Source organism: Mandrillus leucophaeus, unplaced genomic scaffold, assembly GCF_000951045.1.
Source record: "Mandrillus leucophaeus isolate KB7577 unplaced genomic scaffold, Mleu.le_1.0 Scaffold415, whole genome shotgun sequence".
NCBI lineage: Eukaryota > Metazoa > Chordata > Mammalia > Primates > Cercopithecidae > Mandrillus > Mandrillus leucophaeus.
Genome location: NW_012104421.1, coordinates 2,972,034 through 2,989,192, shown reverse-complemented (window position 1 = coordinate 2,989,192; position 17,159 = coordinate 2,972,034). Strand labels below are relative to the sequence as shown.

At 38.2% G+C, this 17,159-nt stretch overlaps 1 protein-coding gene across 1 annotated transcript in view; it reads left to right on the top strand.

Moving 5' to 3' along the window:
- The window catches only part of MLLT3 (myeloid/lymphoid or mixed-lineage leukemia (trithorax homolog, Drosophila); translocated to, 3), a 144,462-nt gene that overhangs the window by 120,727 nt on the left and 6,576 nt on the right, over positions 1-17,159 (top strand). The window contains exons 5-9 of the mRNA XM_011992672.1: positions 4,863-4,938; positions 6,980-7,109; positions 9,736-9,835; positions 15,722-15,793; positions 17,003-17,074. Of these exons, the coding sequence (XP_011848062.1) occupies positions 4,863-4,938; positions 6,980-7,109; positions 9,736-9,835; positions 15,722-15,793; positions 17,003-17,074 (450 nt within the window). The remainder of the gene's footprint in view (positions 1-4,862; positions 4,939-6,979; positions 7,110-9,735; positions 9,836-15,721; positions 15,794-17,002; positions 17,075-17,159) is intronic.

Genomic DNA, 17,159 nt, shown 5'->3' with positions numbered 1-17,159 from the left:
CTCAGGCGATCCACCAACCTCAGTCTCTGAAAGTCCTGGGATTACAGGTATGGGCCACCGCACCTGGCCAAGCTTAATCATTTCTAAAAAAAAAAAAAAAAAAAAAAAGAGAGAGATGTGTGACTCTGCCTTTCATTTGAACATTTAGAGGCCATTGTAGGATTATTAATTGGCCTAATTTCAATATTATTGTATCTCAGGGAATAGGGAGGCCCAAGGAGAAGGAGGGAGTTGGGGATTGACAGGTTGGTAGAGCAGTTAGACATACACATTTATTAAGTTTGTTATCTTACATGGACGCGGTGTGTGGTGACCCCAAAGCAATTACAATAGTAGCATCAAAGATCACTGACCTCAGATCACTGTAACAGGTATAATAATAATGAAAAAGTTTGAAATGTTGCAAGAATTTCCAATATGTGATGCAGAGACATGAAGTGAACACAAATTGTTGGCAAAATGGCAATGATGAAACAAAGGATGTCTGTACTTTTATCACTGTGGAACATACCATTGAAAGAAACTACATGCATAGTGTTTCATTACCCAGTAGGTCAGGTAAGCATGTGATTAGAGGATCAGCAAGAAGAAGTAAGACATTTTTCTAGTGGGGAGAATTTTGATATTTTAAAAACAAGTGTTATATTAGTGAGCAAGGGGGAAAAATCAGAACCTCATTGGACTTCTCTGAATTTTTGATTTAGCATTCACACATGTGCACGCCCTCACATGCACACAGACACAGACACATATTTAAAATGTTTCTTACGGGGTAGGGTGGGGAAAGGAGAATATTATATCTTGGCAATCCTTAGGGCCTGTAAAGATCTTCATGTAGCCCTGTTTATGATGATTGTTTTTTGTGTGTAAAGCAAGTGACCTTCTTTAGTTTGCATAATCATCCTTGGTTTGTGTTTGGAAGATAAATATGACATTTTAAAATTAAAATACATAACTCACAGTGAACTGCAATTCTGTTGGTTGGACTTAATGAAATGTAAGACAGTGTCAGCCTCCTCTAGTGTCAGAGTGGCTCTTTGAGCAGTTAACATGCAGGTGAATTCTGTACTAGGCAGATTAAGTTAGTTTAAGGTGTCTCCACCACAACATGGTTGTACACGCTTCATAAATGTTTTCATTGAGTGGCAATTGTATTCTTTCAGACTGCCTCTGGATAAGTCTATTTTTCTTTCTAATTTTCTCATGATGTATATACTCATGCTTGCTTAAATTTAAAATTCTTTCAAAAATGTGTTTGTATGTGTGTATTTAGGGAAGAAAGGCAAACTAATATAGAATCAGCGGCCTCATCCTGTAGTTTTCATCAGTATCTCTTGTGAGCTTTTTATAAACATGCCTGGATCTCCACTATCAACCTATTAAATCAGAATCTCATCATATATAGGCTTCTCCCAGCTAATTCTGTTGAATTTCTGTGATTATCAGTCTCTGGGTCCTCGATCAGTGGTTCTCATCAGCGTGGTTGGTCCCTGGACCTGCAGCATCATCATTACCTGTGATGTTGTATAAATTCCAGGGTCCGGTCCACTCACCCATGTCCCTCGATCTGCTGAATCTGTGACTCCTGGGTGGGGCAGCAGGCTGTGTTTTAACAAGTCCTCCTGTGGTTCTGTTGTCCACAAAAGTGTGAGATTCACTGCCTTAGATAATTTTAAAGGTCTTATCTTCCACAAATGCTTGTTCTGTCCTGACTACTAAAAGCTTTCAGGACATCGCTTTGTTACCCACTCTTCAGCATTTTATCCTTTTTTATCCAGCTCTTTTGCTTTAAACTTTCTACTTTAATGTCCTTGTAGAATTAATGTCTTTTTTTGTAAAATTTCTCAAATACTTTGTGGCAGAGGCAAGGTCTTAATCATAAATGATGAATAAAAAGCCCTTTTTCCTGTTGTGTTATGTTCCTATTTGTGGGTTTTTTGGTGATCAGCAACTGTGGAATTATTAACCTTATTTATGGGTAAGAAGCTGAAAGAAGTCTGCCTCCTGGTTTGTTTCTGGAATTGACATGATGCTTGAGACAGATGAGTCATGTTTCATGTGAGGTAGTTGGAGAGATGGCCACCATCTTCTCTTGTCATCCTAGCTAATGTCATTCTCAGCAATAGCTCTGGCAGAGTGGCTCCTTTAAGTCCAATACAATGTGAACTGGCCAGGCAGGATGAGGAATTAGAGCTCTCTCAGCTCACTGTAAGGAAACCTCTTTTTCGGCTCCCAGATGGTTTCCAGAGCTATCAAAATAATATCATTTGCAGGCACTTTTCATGGCTGAAAAGAGCAACTTGGAGAGGAAGAGGAGTACTCTGCAAGCCCTGGGAGAAATGTTTTGCAGCTGGGCAGTGCACATAAATGCCAACTGAATGCTCTTTCAGTTGTGTAACTCGCCATTGGGGCTCAACAGTAGAAGAGCCACTCGACAGAAATGAAGAGTACCTCACAGAGCATTTGTACTTGTAAACCAACTTTTCTTTGTGACCCACAAAGCAATGTATAAGACATTGTGCTACAATCCTCAAGTCAATCTTACAGTGCTAAAGGGTTGGTAGGCCGCCTGCTGCTCATTAGAGATCCTGTCTGGCTCTTTTCCTGCAGAATGAATGGTAGATTGCTGACACCTGCTTTCCCATCAAGCCTGAGGATGTGAATTGTGCATTAGGAATGTCTGAAAGTGTTTCCTTGTGTCCAAGTTGGTAGAGCTTGGTGCTACCTTGGGAGAAGGGGGTGAGAATTCAGTGCTGGAAGGGTAGATGAGAAAAGCAGTGGTGAGAAACAAATATAAACTGAGATTCTCATCCTCATTTAGTGATTTCTGGTTGTGCTCTTAGTTTGTCCTCGAATTTGGTCACCTTGGAGTAAAAAGATTTTTTCTATACGCAGGAAACCGCAAATATTCTCAAATACATAGTTAAGACTATGAGCATATTAAAATTAGGATGGAAATAAATTTGGTTGTAAGAACATTACTAAGTTATTTTGAAATAAATTTAGCCTTAAATATGTAAAATTCAAGTTTGTTGGTATGATCAGTATCTTTACACACTTACGTCCATGTGTCTGTTTTGCCTGTCTTTAGCTGCCATGAAGTCTTTCAATAAAACTGTGGCAGACGGTGGAACACAGGGCCTAATGTGCTGTCTTTAGTCACCGATAAAAAGTGCCTCTTGTATGCAATGCATTATGCTAGTACAAGAGGATTACAAGAAGCACAAGACAGATCCCTAATTTTTCAAGTGCTGGCAGTCTACAGACTATCTGGGAGCAAAGACACATCAGAGGCAGTGCAATACTGTCATACCTCTAACAAGAAAACATGATACTTCTACTATATTTCAGTGGTTTTGGAGAAGGAAGAGAACTGAGTTGGATGATGTGGAACTTTCTGGTTACAAAAGGATAAGGAGAATTCATAGAGAGCAAGAGATTGAGGTGTGTGTATGACACTCTTTCCTTGCCGCTAACAGGTTGTGGAATTAAAGAGAATTTACAAAAAAGAAGAATGGCAACATTTTCCCTTGACTCATTTGGACCTGTCATTTGTGAATATTGGCCTCCATTTGCAAACTGTGGATGAAAAGGGTTAGGGTTGGGTCATGGCCTAGGGCCGCAGTTAAATTAACTGGCTCATAATGTGATTGAACTAATGACCTTAGCCTCATTACCACTATGTTTTAACCAGTTGAGTCAATCAAACATTACAGAAAGGGTAATCAAGGTATCTCTTAGAAAGAGACCTGTATTTCTCTAATGACCAGTGATGATGAGCTTTTTTTCATATGTTTGTTTGCCACATGAATGTCTTCTTTTGAAATGCAAATCAAAACCACAATGAGATACCCTCTCAAGCCAGTTAGAATGGCAGTCATTAAAAAGTTAGGAAACAACAGATGCTGGAGAGGATGTGGAGAAATAGGAATGCTTTTGCATTGTTGGTGGGAGTGTAAATTAGTTCAACCATTGTAGAAGACAGTGTGGTGATTCCTCAAGGATCTAGAACCAGAAATACGATTTGACCCAGTAATCACATTATGGGGTATATACCCAAAGGATTATAAATCATTCTACTATAAAGACACATGCACATTTGTGTTTATTGCGGCACTATTCACAATAGCAAAGACTTGGAACCAACCCAGATGCCTATCAGTGATAGACTGGATAAAGAACATGTGGGACATATACAACATAGAATACCATGCAGCCATCAAAAGGATGAGTTCATGTGCTTTGCAGGGACATGAATGAAGGTGGAAACCATCATTCTCAGCAAACTATCACAAGAACAGAAAACCAAACACCACATGTTCTCATAAGTGGGAGTTGAACAATGAGAACACATGGACACAGGGAGGGGAACCACACACACCAGGGCCTGTCGGGGTTCAGGGGCTAGGGGAGGGATAGCATTAGGAGGAATACCTAACATAGATGTTGGGTTAATGGGTGCAGTAAACCACCATGGCACATGTATACCTATGTAACAAACTTGCTCATTCTGCCCATGTATCCCAAAACTTAAAGTATAATAAAGAAGTATTTTATATCTAAGATGAAAAGGAGACCTGTATAGCAGTAAACATAGGAGTGAAATCAAAGCCAGGCCCTTTTCTCATGTTACACCCAGGTGTTTATCTCTTCATTCTTGAGTTTTTATACTTTTTTCTGCATCCAATAAAAATAAGGTAGGCACAACAAAAGACAACATGACTCTCCTGTGTTAGTAATTTACATAATGAAATGCATCACGGTTTTTGCAGAGGATGGTTTGAGCAACAATACTGTTTTCAACTTTAGATGTGTGGTATCCCATAAATTTATTGATGGTGCCTTTTTATTCTTCTTTAAAGTCTGAACAACCCAGTCCTGCCAGCTCCAGCTCCAGCTCCAGCTCCAGCTTCACACCATCCCAGACCAGGCAACAAGGTATCAACATCTCCTGCAAACTAGGAGACGCTTTTCTCATAAAACATCTTAATGGCACTTTGGGAGGTCGACGCGGGTGGATCACGAGGTCAGAAGGTCAAGACCATCCTGGCTAACATGGTGAAACCCTGTCTCTACTAAAAATACAAAAAATTAGCCAGGCGTGGTGGCACGCACCTGTAGTCCCAGCTACTCGGGGGGCTGAGGCAGGAGAATCCCTTGGACCTGGGAGGCAGAAGTTGCAGTGAGCCAAGATTGCGCCACTGCACTCCAGCCTGGACGACACAGCGAGACTCTGTCTCAAAAAAAAAGAAAAAGCAAAACAAAACATCTTAATGCGTTGATTTATCACCTATCTTATACTGTTTTATTATTTGAATTATAACTAGGCTTTTATGCAGTTGTATTTATTTCCCTTAGGAATGCAGTTGAGTATTGTTCTGATGTGCAAGGCAAGACTCTAGAAATTCCCCTTTTTCCAGTCCCTGCCATCAGATTCTCATTGCTACAAAAGGATTATAGACACAGCCCATCCCAGGGAGTTCCCAAAGGAAATACAATAGCAAAAGCTTTAAGAGGCTTTGACATAGGGAAATAGGTTTTCATTTTTCCTCCTGGACATATTTTTTTCCTACGTGTTAATAGTCTTTTTTTAAAGCAATACTAATTGGCTGTCTTTTAAATATATATTTTTCTTTACTCATGATCAAGTGTTAAATTCAGAACAAAGACATTTAAACTAGAATATTTAACTAATTTTCCATTTTTGTATATGTGGAAAATCTTCAAATGTACACTGTTTTTTACATGAAAAATGCATAGGTATCAAAGTAGAATTTGTGTTTTAGCATAGTATTGAACATTACCTTTTTCATTGACCACACTGAATTCCTGATGGCCTTGAATGTTTTGAAAAGGATTAAATTGTTGTATGTGTTTGGACTAAGGCTAAGCTTCCAGGAAAAAAATAAAATAAAAGACAGTAATCATTTTGGCTATTCAGAGGTTTCGTTTCACTGACTTCCAAAGAAATAAGCCCACTACAAAAGCAGAAAAATTTGGGTTTTGCAGAGTGTGAGATGGTAGGGAGTCAAGATAGTAATAGCTTAGATATCCCTGTCATAGATGAGACTTTAGGAATTGCCTATTCCAGAATGAAAGTGTCTCTCTTTCTTCATTGTCTTTATAACCTCTTCTGTTAAGATTAAAACTACCTATTTTTTGGTCACATTTAGCCTAGTAAAGTGAAAATAAGCCACACCAGTTTGTGTTTGTGTGTGTGTGTTTTCATTTCTGTCCTGTTCTAGAATAAAATTAGAGTTTGGTTTTTTTCTTTTTCCTGTCTGATGCTGGATACTGTCCTGATTTTTCTGTGTACCTGATTTATTACATGGTCTTATTTATGTTTATACTTGCGGGTATTGTGCCAGTAATTTCTTAAAAAGTAAAATGAAAATTGGCTGCTTAAAATTGCTGCGACAAGACCTTGTGTCCAAGATCAATATGAAGATCAGAGGTAGGATATTACACCATGGAATTGAAATACTTTATAATCTGAACTTGACTGAAATGCTTGCTTGACCTGAAATTGACCTTGAAATAAAAGGAACAGCTAAACCTTAATAGATCAAAAACTACCACACAAAGGCTACATTGCCAAGAACAAGTTACAACCACAGTGATTTATTAATCTCAACTTTTCAATACATGGATTAACCTAACAAAACATTCAATTTACTAATAGATTTTTCTTTTTCTTTTTATGTGTAATTTTTCTTAGGGAAGAAAAATACACAGAAAAAAAATTCCTAGAAAATAGAGTTTCTTTAATGAACATTTTGGGAATCTTATGAAAACAATAGTGTTTTGGCAGAGATTGCATTTTAGAAACTATACCAAATTTGCCTTGTAAATTGTATAAATATATGTGATGATTATTTTTAACAAGTCTTCAGTGCTGGTAAGCATCCCCCTGTTTCTAATATGACTAAGTGTGTTTGAGTATATGTTTGATTGTCTGTGGTTCGTTGTCACTACTCAGGTCCTTTGAGGTCTATAATGAAAGATCTGCATTCCGATGACAATGAGGAGGAATCAGATGAAGTGGAGGATAACGACAATGACTCTGAAATGGAGAGACCTGTAAATAGAGGAGGCAGCCGAAGTCGCAGGTGAGTGTCTTGGAAGGAAAGGGTTTGCCTGTGATGAAGTCAGACTCTTTCGCAAGCCCTGCTGGGATGATCACAGCAAAGGTGTGAAACACCAAAAACGGTAGTAGATGGTCACATTCATTTGATGCAGGGTCTCCTTGGCATGCCTACACCTGCTTTACAGGGAACTATTTCTCCTTTTTCTCAGAAAGAGACTTTTCCTCTAAAAATTTTATAGGAAAAAGTCACATTAGATGTCCTTGTCCTTGGAAATGTATGCCAAGTGGCATGACTGACTGTTGAACTAAAGTCTGTTTTCATTTAAAGAGTTTGTGTCGATCGACTGCTGGAGATATTCTCAGAATTTAAAGAAATGTGTTTGCTGATGGTAGTTAGAAATACATAATTGGCTCTAGCGAATTATGTGTGTGACCTAATTAAAACTAGGATCACCTATGTGTTTTCCAAAAAATAAATTCCTTTTAAGTGTGCTGACAATTAGGTGCCTTAAGTAGCTTTAATGCTGTGAGGCATAATTCTGTGTTATAAGATGGTAATTCATGTGACTTATAATTAATAGTCAACTTGAAATTGCCCTGAGGATTTTATTTCTTTATCATGAGGAAAACAAATAGGCATGCTTACTTTAATTTGTCTTGAGTGGAAAAAATACAATCTACTTAAAATCCAATTACATTTATAATATATTGCATTAAATCTTTCCCTGTTATCCATTACTATGTAGAAGACCCTAAGATTCAAAAAAAAAAAAAAAAAAAAATGCAGTCTTAACCCAAGCTAGAGAGAATGATTCCTAATTGCCAATGCTTTATCCTCTGAGAAGAGCCTCCTTAGGGTGTGTGCCCCATCAGATATCTCAGTGACTGTTTTTTATGGTCGTATTCAACCCCTGTTTCTCTCCTTGTCTCTCAGACTTACCTGTCAGCATTCCTTTTAAATAGGAGAATATAACCTCTTTAATATGACCATGGCCTTATAACATTTCCCTTTAGAAGTCTTTTGTCGGATAAAAAGGAAACTAGTAGAGGAAAAAAGACCTCAAAATGACTGAAACTTAAAGTAGCTTACTTATAACAACCAAAATCCTGACCACTGGCTGCTCTCAAATTTAGTTGATGAAAACTGCCTGACTTATTTAGATGATTTCCCAAGTTGTTATTTAGAAGATCTGGATATTCTGTGATTAGTTGCTGCCCACCTACTTATTGCTTCAACCCCTGAGTCCATGTGGTCATCGTATAGGCTTGTGAGTCATCTGATATAGATATACATTGTGGCGGCTGCTTTTCTTGTTCCCTCCCTGACATGTGCTGTGTTAGCATGGCAGCGCCAGTGTAACATTTGATCTTCACTGCACTTGTGAAGTCTCAACTGTTTAATCAGTTTAAATACTCAGCCTTCCACTTCACTCAAGAAGCATTTTAAAACAGCGCTTCAACTGAACACTTCATTAATGTAATTTAGTTAAGAAAAACAAGTTCTATCAGTTTTTGCTAAAAGGATGTCCCAGTGTATCCTTTTCATTTCCTATCTTGTATCTTGTCTGTCTGAATACATTATAGAGCTAGAATGTGATTGCCTATTCAGAGTGAAAGAAAAACTATCCTGATTTCTAAAACAGTTTCTGTTTCTGAGAAGCATATTACATTAGGTGCTATATAACCAGAGAGATGGGGAACAAACACTGAAAGAGGACATCTCTGAGGGAGGACTACATTCAGCACGGTAGAATAAAGAAATCTCTCCTGTTGTGGATAAAAGAAAATTCCATTTTCTTCTGAAAAGAAAAAATGGGGAGGAGGTGGTGTGTATTGTCTTTACTTGTTTAATTTTTAAAAGATATCATTGTAGTTTTCCAAAGCAGTTATTCCAAACATACCATTTCTTTGTGTTGTTGTAGCATATTTCCAATGAATTGTTGTATCAGTGTTGAGAACTGGAGACAGCCTTGAATAATGACACAGTAGAAATGATTGGTAGTGGTTCTAGCATGCCGGGCTCCACATGTTCAATCCTTAGATGTCACTCTGTGCTGTCAGTGGTACAGGGCTGTTTTCCACATTCTTTATGAAGTTTCATTTATGTAGTTGCTTCTTCCCCTGCAGCGTGTATTCTAGACACGTTTGTAACTTTTTCATCTGTAACAGAGAGGAGGAAAGGAAAATAAAGGTAGTAATCTACACACTGTCTTAATTTTGCTGACCTTCTGTAAGCTTGAGTAGCATGCTTGATCATAGTAGGTGCGTAGAGCAGGAGAAGGGAGATGAATGAATAAATGACCCCAGTAAAGTATAATAACTGAGCACTAGCTTTGGGCCACATTGCTTGTATTTGAATTCCAGAGCCACCATTTTTACCTATGTTACCCTAGATGAGTGACCCAGTCTTTCTAAGTCTCAGTTTACTCATCTGTGAAACAGGAGATCATGAAAAGAGAAATGGCAGGTAAAGCACTTAACACAGTTCCAGTTACAAAGTAAGTACCAATACATGTTAGTGGCTGTGAGTTAAAATGAACTTGTCAAGGGTTAGTGTTTGGATTCTGTGCTTTCCACGCCTATTTCTATGGGTATTTCAAGAATCATCTGTTTGTAATGATATTCATAACTTGTCTCTTTCTTTTCAGAGTTAGCTTAAGTGATGGCAGCGATAGTGAAAGCAGTTCTGCTTCTTCACCTCTACATCATGAACCTCCGCCACCCTTATTAAAAACCAACAACAACCAGGTAAATTGTGGGGTTTGCACTTTGCAAGACTCTGCAGAGCTAGGTGTAATCATTTTTACAAAGCATGCAAAACTTTCATCCCTGAATTTTAAACAAACTTCCTCTTGTTGCCAAATAGATGGGAGGCCACAGCCTTTGGAATAAACACATAGTTAGGGTAAAAGAGGTTCTGTTGTCATGAGAAGATGAATATGTTCCATCCGATGGGTTAATTAAGTTGGTACAATAAGAGAGGGTGACAAAAAGTATTGCCAATTTACCATTTACTCCTGATTTCTATATACTTTACACCTCAGCAGTAAGTAGGTGCCTTAATTACGAAGAATATGACCTTTGGGGCTACTATAAAGCCTGGTTCTTTACCACTGGTAATTTACTGGTGGGAAATTAACTTTTAGCTTTTGATTCTCAGTTTCATTATCTGTAAATGACATTAACACTACCTTTTAGGTTATTGGGAAGATGACAGATAATATATATAAAGAACAAAAGGCAGTGCACAGCCCCTACTTGGCACTCATTGATGGTAGTTTATTATTATAGGTGTTTTGCCTCAGTTTTCTCGTCCAAGATAAAAGGATTATTACTTGGATTTTAAGGAATAATTAATAAAATGCTGAGAAAATAATGGTCATTATCATTGTTACAACTTGAGCTAAAGGAAAGCTTATTAATTTGATAGTGAACTCAAAATACAACTATTTGGATAAGATCTAGGCAGAACTTTGAAGGCTATGATAAAGAGCATTTGTTAAATAAATTAAATTGGGATATTTTCTTTACCAACTAAAATAAACTATTTTCAGTATCATGAATAATGTAAAAGCCTCATTGAGCATTGAATTGATACTCTCATTATCATAAGTTTTTCTTATCTTTTAGTGTCAACAGATTTCCTATGACCTCTACAATAACTGCTTAATTCAAGTTACTCTATGAATATTAACTTGAAAACTAAACAACTGTGTTTTTCTGAAAATACTCTGTTTCACAGGTGTCCTTCAATTTTAGATAGTCTTGCCCTTAAATTTGTGGTCTTTGTGTTACTTGGAAAATGTTAGTTTATAGCTGAAGACTCTTTCTTTTTGCATTTTATTTAAAGCACTGGCAAAGATCTCTTGTAGTTTAAAATTCCTCGTTTATAAGGTTTGTCTATAATGCAAATCCATTCTTGTTAAGTAGGAATGATACCAGTACTCTTTATTTTACCAGTTACAGTTCAACTGCAATTTCTTTGTGTCCTACATAAAAATCAAAGTCCAGCCTCATTATCTCTTATAGATGGGGTATTCAATGAGTTATTTACTTCTTTTTCCATATCCTGGCTCTTCCCTATCTTCAGGGCCAGCTGTGCTCATGGCCCGGGCAACTTTTACCTCTGGTGTGGATGCCTGCCACCACAAGTCAAGCATTTCAGAGGAAAGTAAAAAGAGGAAAGACATATACATCATGGCCAATCAGCTGAGAACACTGGACTGGTTAAATAGATAATTTGGGATCCTTTTGTAAATTTGTGCTTCAGTGAGAACTAGCATTAGGATAGAATTTGAACCTTGGTGAGAATTTTTTTTTTTTTTTTTTTTTTTTTAAATTTGAGATGGAGTTTTGCTCTTGTCGCCCAGGCTGGAGTGCAATGGCACAATCTTGGCTCACTGCAACCTCCGCCTCCTTGGTTCAAGCAATTCTCCTGCCTCAGTCCCGCAAGTAGCTGGGACTACAGGCGCATGCCACCACGCCCAGCTAATTTTTGTACTTTTATTAGAGACAGGGTTTCACCATGTTGGCCAGGATGATCTCAATCTCTTGACTTCATCATCCACTCACCTTGGCCTCCCAAAGTGCTGGAATTACAGGTGTGAGCCAGTGCTCCCGGCCAATGATATTTTTATGTCCAACTTAAGCCTATTTCAGCTTGATTTCTGTATCCAGTGGGTGGTGTATGAGAGCTACAATACGTCATGGGCACAGCAGTGGCAGGGCCAGGAGTGTAGGGAATTAGACTCTGCTTTTGTGCCCCTCACTAATCTCCTTCAGTATCTCTCCTAATCATAGTGAAAAGTGGGCTTGCTAGGGAATGCAGCTCCAACAAGCCCCTTTCATGCCCTTCAAACCTTATGGCTTCCCTTAAGCCCTTCCTGAATGGGCAGTCTTGAACTGACCTTGGCTTTAGGGAAAGGTTTAGACTCTTTGTCAGACTGTTTTTTACCTGTCTAGCAAAACAAAACCAAAAACAAATAGTGTCATCTATCTGGAGAGGGTAAAAGTTACCTTACCTGATTAAGTAGCATACCTCTGGTTCCTTGGCGTGTTTATTTGGCAAATGTCGCTTCACACATATGAATCATCAGTCTGCCAGTAATACTCTATTATGTGTCACTTTCTCCATGCACCTGTAAGCATGGTAAGAAAGTTCATATGCTTCCACTTTTAGCTAGTCTGGGTTAGGAAATATATATACCATGGGAAGGCTTACCTCCTTAGAGCTATGTCTTGGAGCCAAGAAGACAAGAAACGGTTTCTTAAACCTTGTTTAGTATTGATTTCCTAGCCCCTCAAATCACTTGCACTGGGGTCAGGTGTGATGCTATCTCTTTTAAGTCAAGCTTCTGAGACTTAAAAAAAATTACTAGTATATCTTAATTCTCTAAGTTGATGATGTAAGAGAGTAAAAATTTCTTTAAAATCTAGAAGTCAACTAAATTTCACTCTGGAATGACTTTTTAGTCGTATTTGAATGTGTGTGTATGTGTGCAGGAGGGAGGGAGAAAAGTAGGTGGAGAGAGACAGGGATAGAGAAAGAGTATGAATCTGAATTTTCACAATAAATAAAGAGTTGAGAACATACTTGGAAGGACTAACTCCAAAATGGGAACACTCTGAGTTTCCTTCTTCCATACGCCTCTCCTGTTCTGTCTCTATGAATTGATAATGATCTCTGAGTTTGGTAAAGTACCAGGCAAAGCTGAATTGTCCATTGCCTTTTCTCAAATCTTCCAGGACTAGAGAAGAGGGGAAGTACTAATGGAGTCAAACATTTTCATACTGAATAAAAGTGAACATAGAGTCGCACGTCAACCAAGCAAGTAATTAACCTGAGTATTGTTGGGAGCTACTGTCATTAGCATGAAAGATCTATCAGTAGAGAATCCATCTGTGAATAACTGAGTTGTCATTCTTCATAAAGGGTTACAGAAAAATATAATCTTGAAAGTTTGTCAAGACATTTTCTCAGATTAAAGACAAAAGTGCTACTAAACCACAATTCTTCTATTTTCAGAGACCGCTGTATCTATAAATGGAGTAGCTAGGCAGTCTGGGTGGCTCTGCTTCTCTCAGTACAGTTTAATAGGGAATAATAAAGAGCGTTGCATCATTTCAACCAGAGATGGTTTTTTCACTCCAAACCTCCCTTATGTGAAGTTCAAACAAAAACAAAATACCACATCTTTTTTAGCCAAAAGCTTGGCAGGGAAGGAGGGGAGAAAGGACTTGAAGGAAGGAAGTGATCCATTGGACCCGAGTTAATATTCAGAATATCATAAATCACCTATCAGCCTGCAAGGCATGTTGAATGAAATTAAAAAGAGTCTATCCAGTTAAACTGGTTTAAAATAAGCCTGTGGAAGACAAGGTGTTGTACTTTTTTATTCTGGAGTTGTTTCCCTAAAGATAAGAAATGATCATAAATAAAACAATTGTCTTCAGCAGGGCTCAGCTCTCTCAGAATGAGGTTTTGACAAAGCTGTTTATTTTGGAGCAGGGAGAGATCAAAGAAGGAAGATTAACTGAGCCCTCTCTGGGCAGCCACTCAGTAACTTGAGGCGGGTCACTGACACCCAGAGCTTTTGTTCCTGCCACTGCAGCTTCAGAAGAAAGAAACTAGGATTTCAATGTATTTTGGCCTTCTGTGCTGTAGCACTTACGGAATGTGCGGGGTGGGACTTAAGCGTCCAAATGTTCTATTTTCTGCTTTGAAGAAAAGGTGGCAGAACTCTCTAAACCTAGTTAGCAAAGTTCTATTGCAAATACAGCGTCCTCAAGTCACTTCAACACCCAGAGTACAGGAGTTGGAGGAGGGGATCGTGGGAGGCAGCGGGATATGATGGGAACAAAATTCAGTTCTGTAATGCACAAGGCAAGCAGGCAGGGACTTTTTTTTTTCTTTCTTGCCTGAAATCTCAGCGGATTGTCTCTGCATGCCCAGCCCAGTATCTGAGTTGGCGAGGAGTGCCATCTACTGACCTACTTACTCTTAGGTCTCAGCGCTGATTTTTCCCTTGAGGTCTCACTTCCAACAACAATGGAGGAGGACATTCTGAATGTAGTGGAGAATTTGGTTTCCTTTACAGTGGAGCATGTTAAAAATGATTGCCTTGCCTCTGCTAATAAGTAATTTCCCTGTGTTGCCAAAAGTATTGTATTTTAAGTTAGCCTGGTCAAATTAGTCTTTTGGTTATCTTCATAGTAAAAATGATGAAAAAAGCATGATTCTCAGGAAAGACTGTTAGAAAGACACTTTTTACCCATGCATTATTCTCAATTAAAATAAAAATTTGCCCTTTCAGGAGTATTTGGTCTTTTCCAGGATGTCATGTTCCTATCCTCATCCAATAAAATGTTTATTAGTAGTATAAAATGTTAAAACTGAATGGGAATCTGGGTGTTATCTTGTTCATTTCTCCCATTTCATCCTTTGCAGTCCGAAAATATTAAATGATAAGGCTGAGACTTGAACTTGGGCTTCTGAGCCTAATCAGTGCTCTTACCGTTACAGATTAAAAGTGGACTTATTCTTAAAATCTTTATGTTATGGAATGTAGTAAACTTGTGGACAGAACTGTTACTAAGTTAGGGCAGAGAATGGGTAAAGAGAACAGTAGGAATATAAAACTTCTTAAGATAAAGTAGGTCCTTTATTTGGCATTTTCCTCCTCTAATATTAGTCTCCAATTATAACAACTCACTTCATAATGAGTTATAATGAAAAATACAAATTACTTTGCTTTTTGTGTTTATACACATTTGTAAGCACTCATCATTTATAAATTTAGTGGTTTCAAGCTTTTACAAGTGAGGGCCATTTAAAAATACTTCCCTTTTAATCCTCAGTTTTGAAGATGCTGTCAAAGAAATCAGCTGCATTTATTAAATAATAATTTGCTTCTCCTTTTTATTAAGTAGAAACATAGCTTCCCACCAAAGCTTCTGTACAGTACGTAAAACTATTCATAACTTAAGTTGTAATCAGTCCAGATAAAAGGGAAAGCACTTGGCGTTTTACCAAGGGTAAACATATCGTTTCTTAAAACACAGAAGATAGTCCTATCTCTTTATTTCTTGAGTTGGAGGATCCCAAATTGGGAGCAACTAGTATAACTCATGGCCATCTTCATTTCCAAAGCTGCATCAGTTTTGTGCACATGAGTAATTTTAGAATGTGAAAGTTAGGTACTAAAAAGGGCATTTGAGTATTTGTTTTTGTCATCCCTAGCATACTGAGCACTAGTAGTCATGCTGAAACAGCAGAATGAATAGGAAAAAAATTCTTGCCAGAGGGAACTATAATCTCAGCATAACTCAGCTGCTATACATATGGTGAGAGTGTTGTCGCAAAAGAGAAGCAGCCTTGGAAGCTTAGATCAATTTCCTTATCATCAACTGTTTTTTTTAGTTCTACTCCTCTGACTCAGCATTTCAGATCTAAGTAATTTATTTTCCAAGGAAAATAAGATTAGAGAGAAGAAGAAAAATGTATAGAAAAGAAATGCTCTTTGGAAAGTCAATGTTACTGTACATTTCATTCAGTGAGTGCCTTTGTTTAATGTGGCTGGTTAGCTAAGAGATGTTTGAAATAAAATTTAACACAGTGTTCTCTTTGATCCCTAGATTCTTGAAGTCAAAAGTCCAATAAAGCAAAGCAAATCAGATAAGCAAATAAAGAATGGTGAATGTGACAAGGTAGGTTTCCAGTCTGTTACTAGCAGAGCTCCAACACTGACAAGCCTTCCGTTTCTTTGTGTTCCCCTTGATCATCCTTGCTGGTTCTCCTTTCATTTTCTTTATCAAAGTGCCCAAGATGCCCAAATGATGAGTATTTCGTCCCAGTGCTTTGTAGTATGTTTTCCATGTGTTGTTTATATCTTCAGTATTAAGCTTGGCCTTATGCTGTCATATGCCGTGTTGCCTACATTGCCAAGGGATTTCAGGCACATTGAATTGGGAAGTAAGAGAATTGTGGTAGAGGTAGCCGGTTAAGGAATCTCAGATGTAGATGAGCAAGACATCTGACGCTAGTGCAGTTTGTTTTCCCAGAGTGTGCATCATGCTTCTGAAATCTGACTACAAGACCTAATGGGGTTAAGTTACCTGATTTGGGCAGGGCCCTAACCCTGCTTTGCAGGGCCAGGGCAGACCTCTGTAATGCTTCACAAATCTTTCATTTGCCTTTATTGCAAATGGTGCTGGGGGCACCCGTGCAATTATGCTAACAAAGACTCGTGAGTCTGAGCATATGGAAAGAGAGGTACCCCCTCTCCCCTTTCAGGGGAGCTCTTCACAAATCAGATGATAATTAGTGATCCCTGTTTTTCATAATACATTCTTCTGTTCTTCTGTCACTTGCTGGCATTGCTTACTGCAATGTTTGGTATGACCAGGAAGCCTTTTTAAAACAAAAACAAACGAACAGGAAAACCCCCACAAAATTGCCCTGACTTAATTGGTAATGTACATTGTTGTTTCCATATTCAAACTTAGAAATTTTTTTCTCTTAGAAACCTTCTGAGATTCAAGAATGGAAAAAAAAAGTATGAAAGTAGCCTTTGTTAACATGTTTAAACTCACAATTTAGCATTGAATTTCCCTACCTTTTGTAGAGATATTGTTGGAGGAAAGTGAGTCTACTGACTTGAATCTTCATAAGAGCAATTAAGTCTAAGAATTCCCTCCAACTCCCTTTTTAAAGTTGGCATGATAAAGGTAATGGCTGGTCTGAGACAGGCTTGGTCTGCAGAGGCCTTTGGGCACTAAGTGCACACAGCCTGGACTGGAGTGGTATAATGAGAACCTCCAACTGCTGCTGCTTGTGTGTTTTTACTTACATATTCATTTATTTTTGAACTACTTCTTAAAGTGCTTGTCCTTTTGGGGGACATTCTTCTCTTTCAGGCATACCTAGATGAACTGGTAGAGCTTCACAGAAGGTTAATGACGCTGAGGGAAAGACACATTCTGCAGCAGGTGAGAAATGCTTTTTAGCACAACCCTTTCCAGAAACATCAAGACTTGGTTTGTCCTGCAGTAGTGTGATAGCACCTGGAGGCCA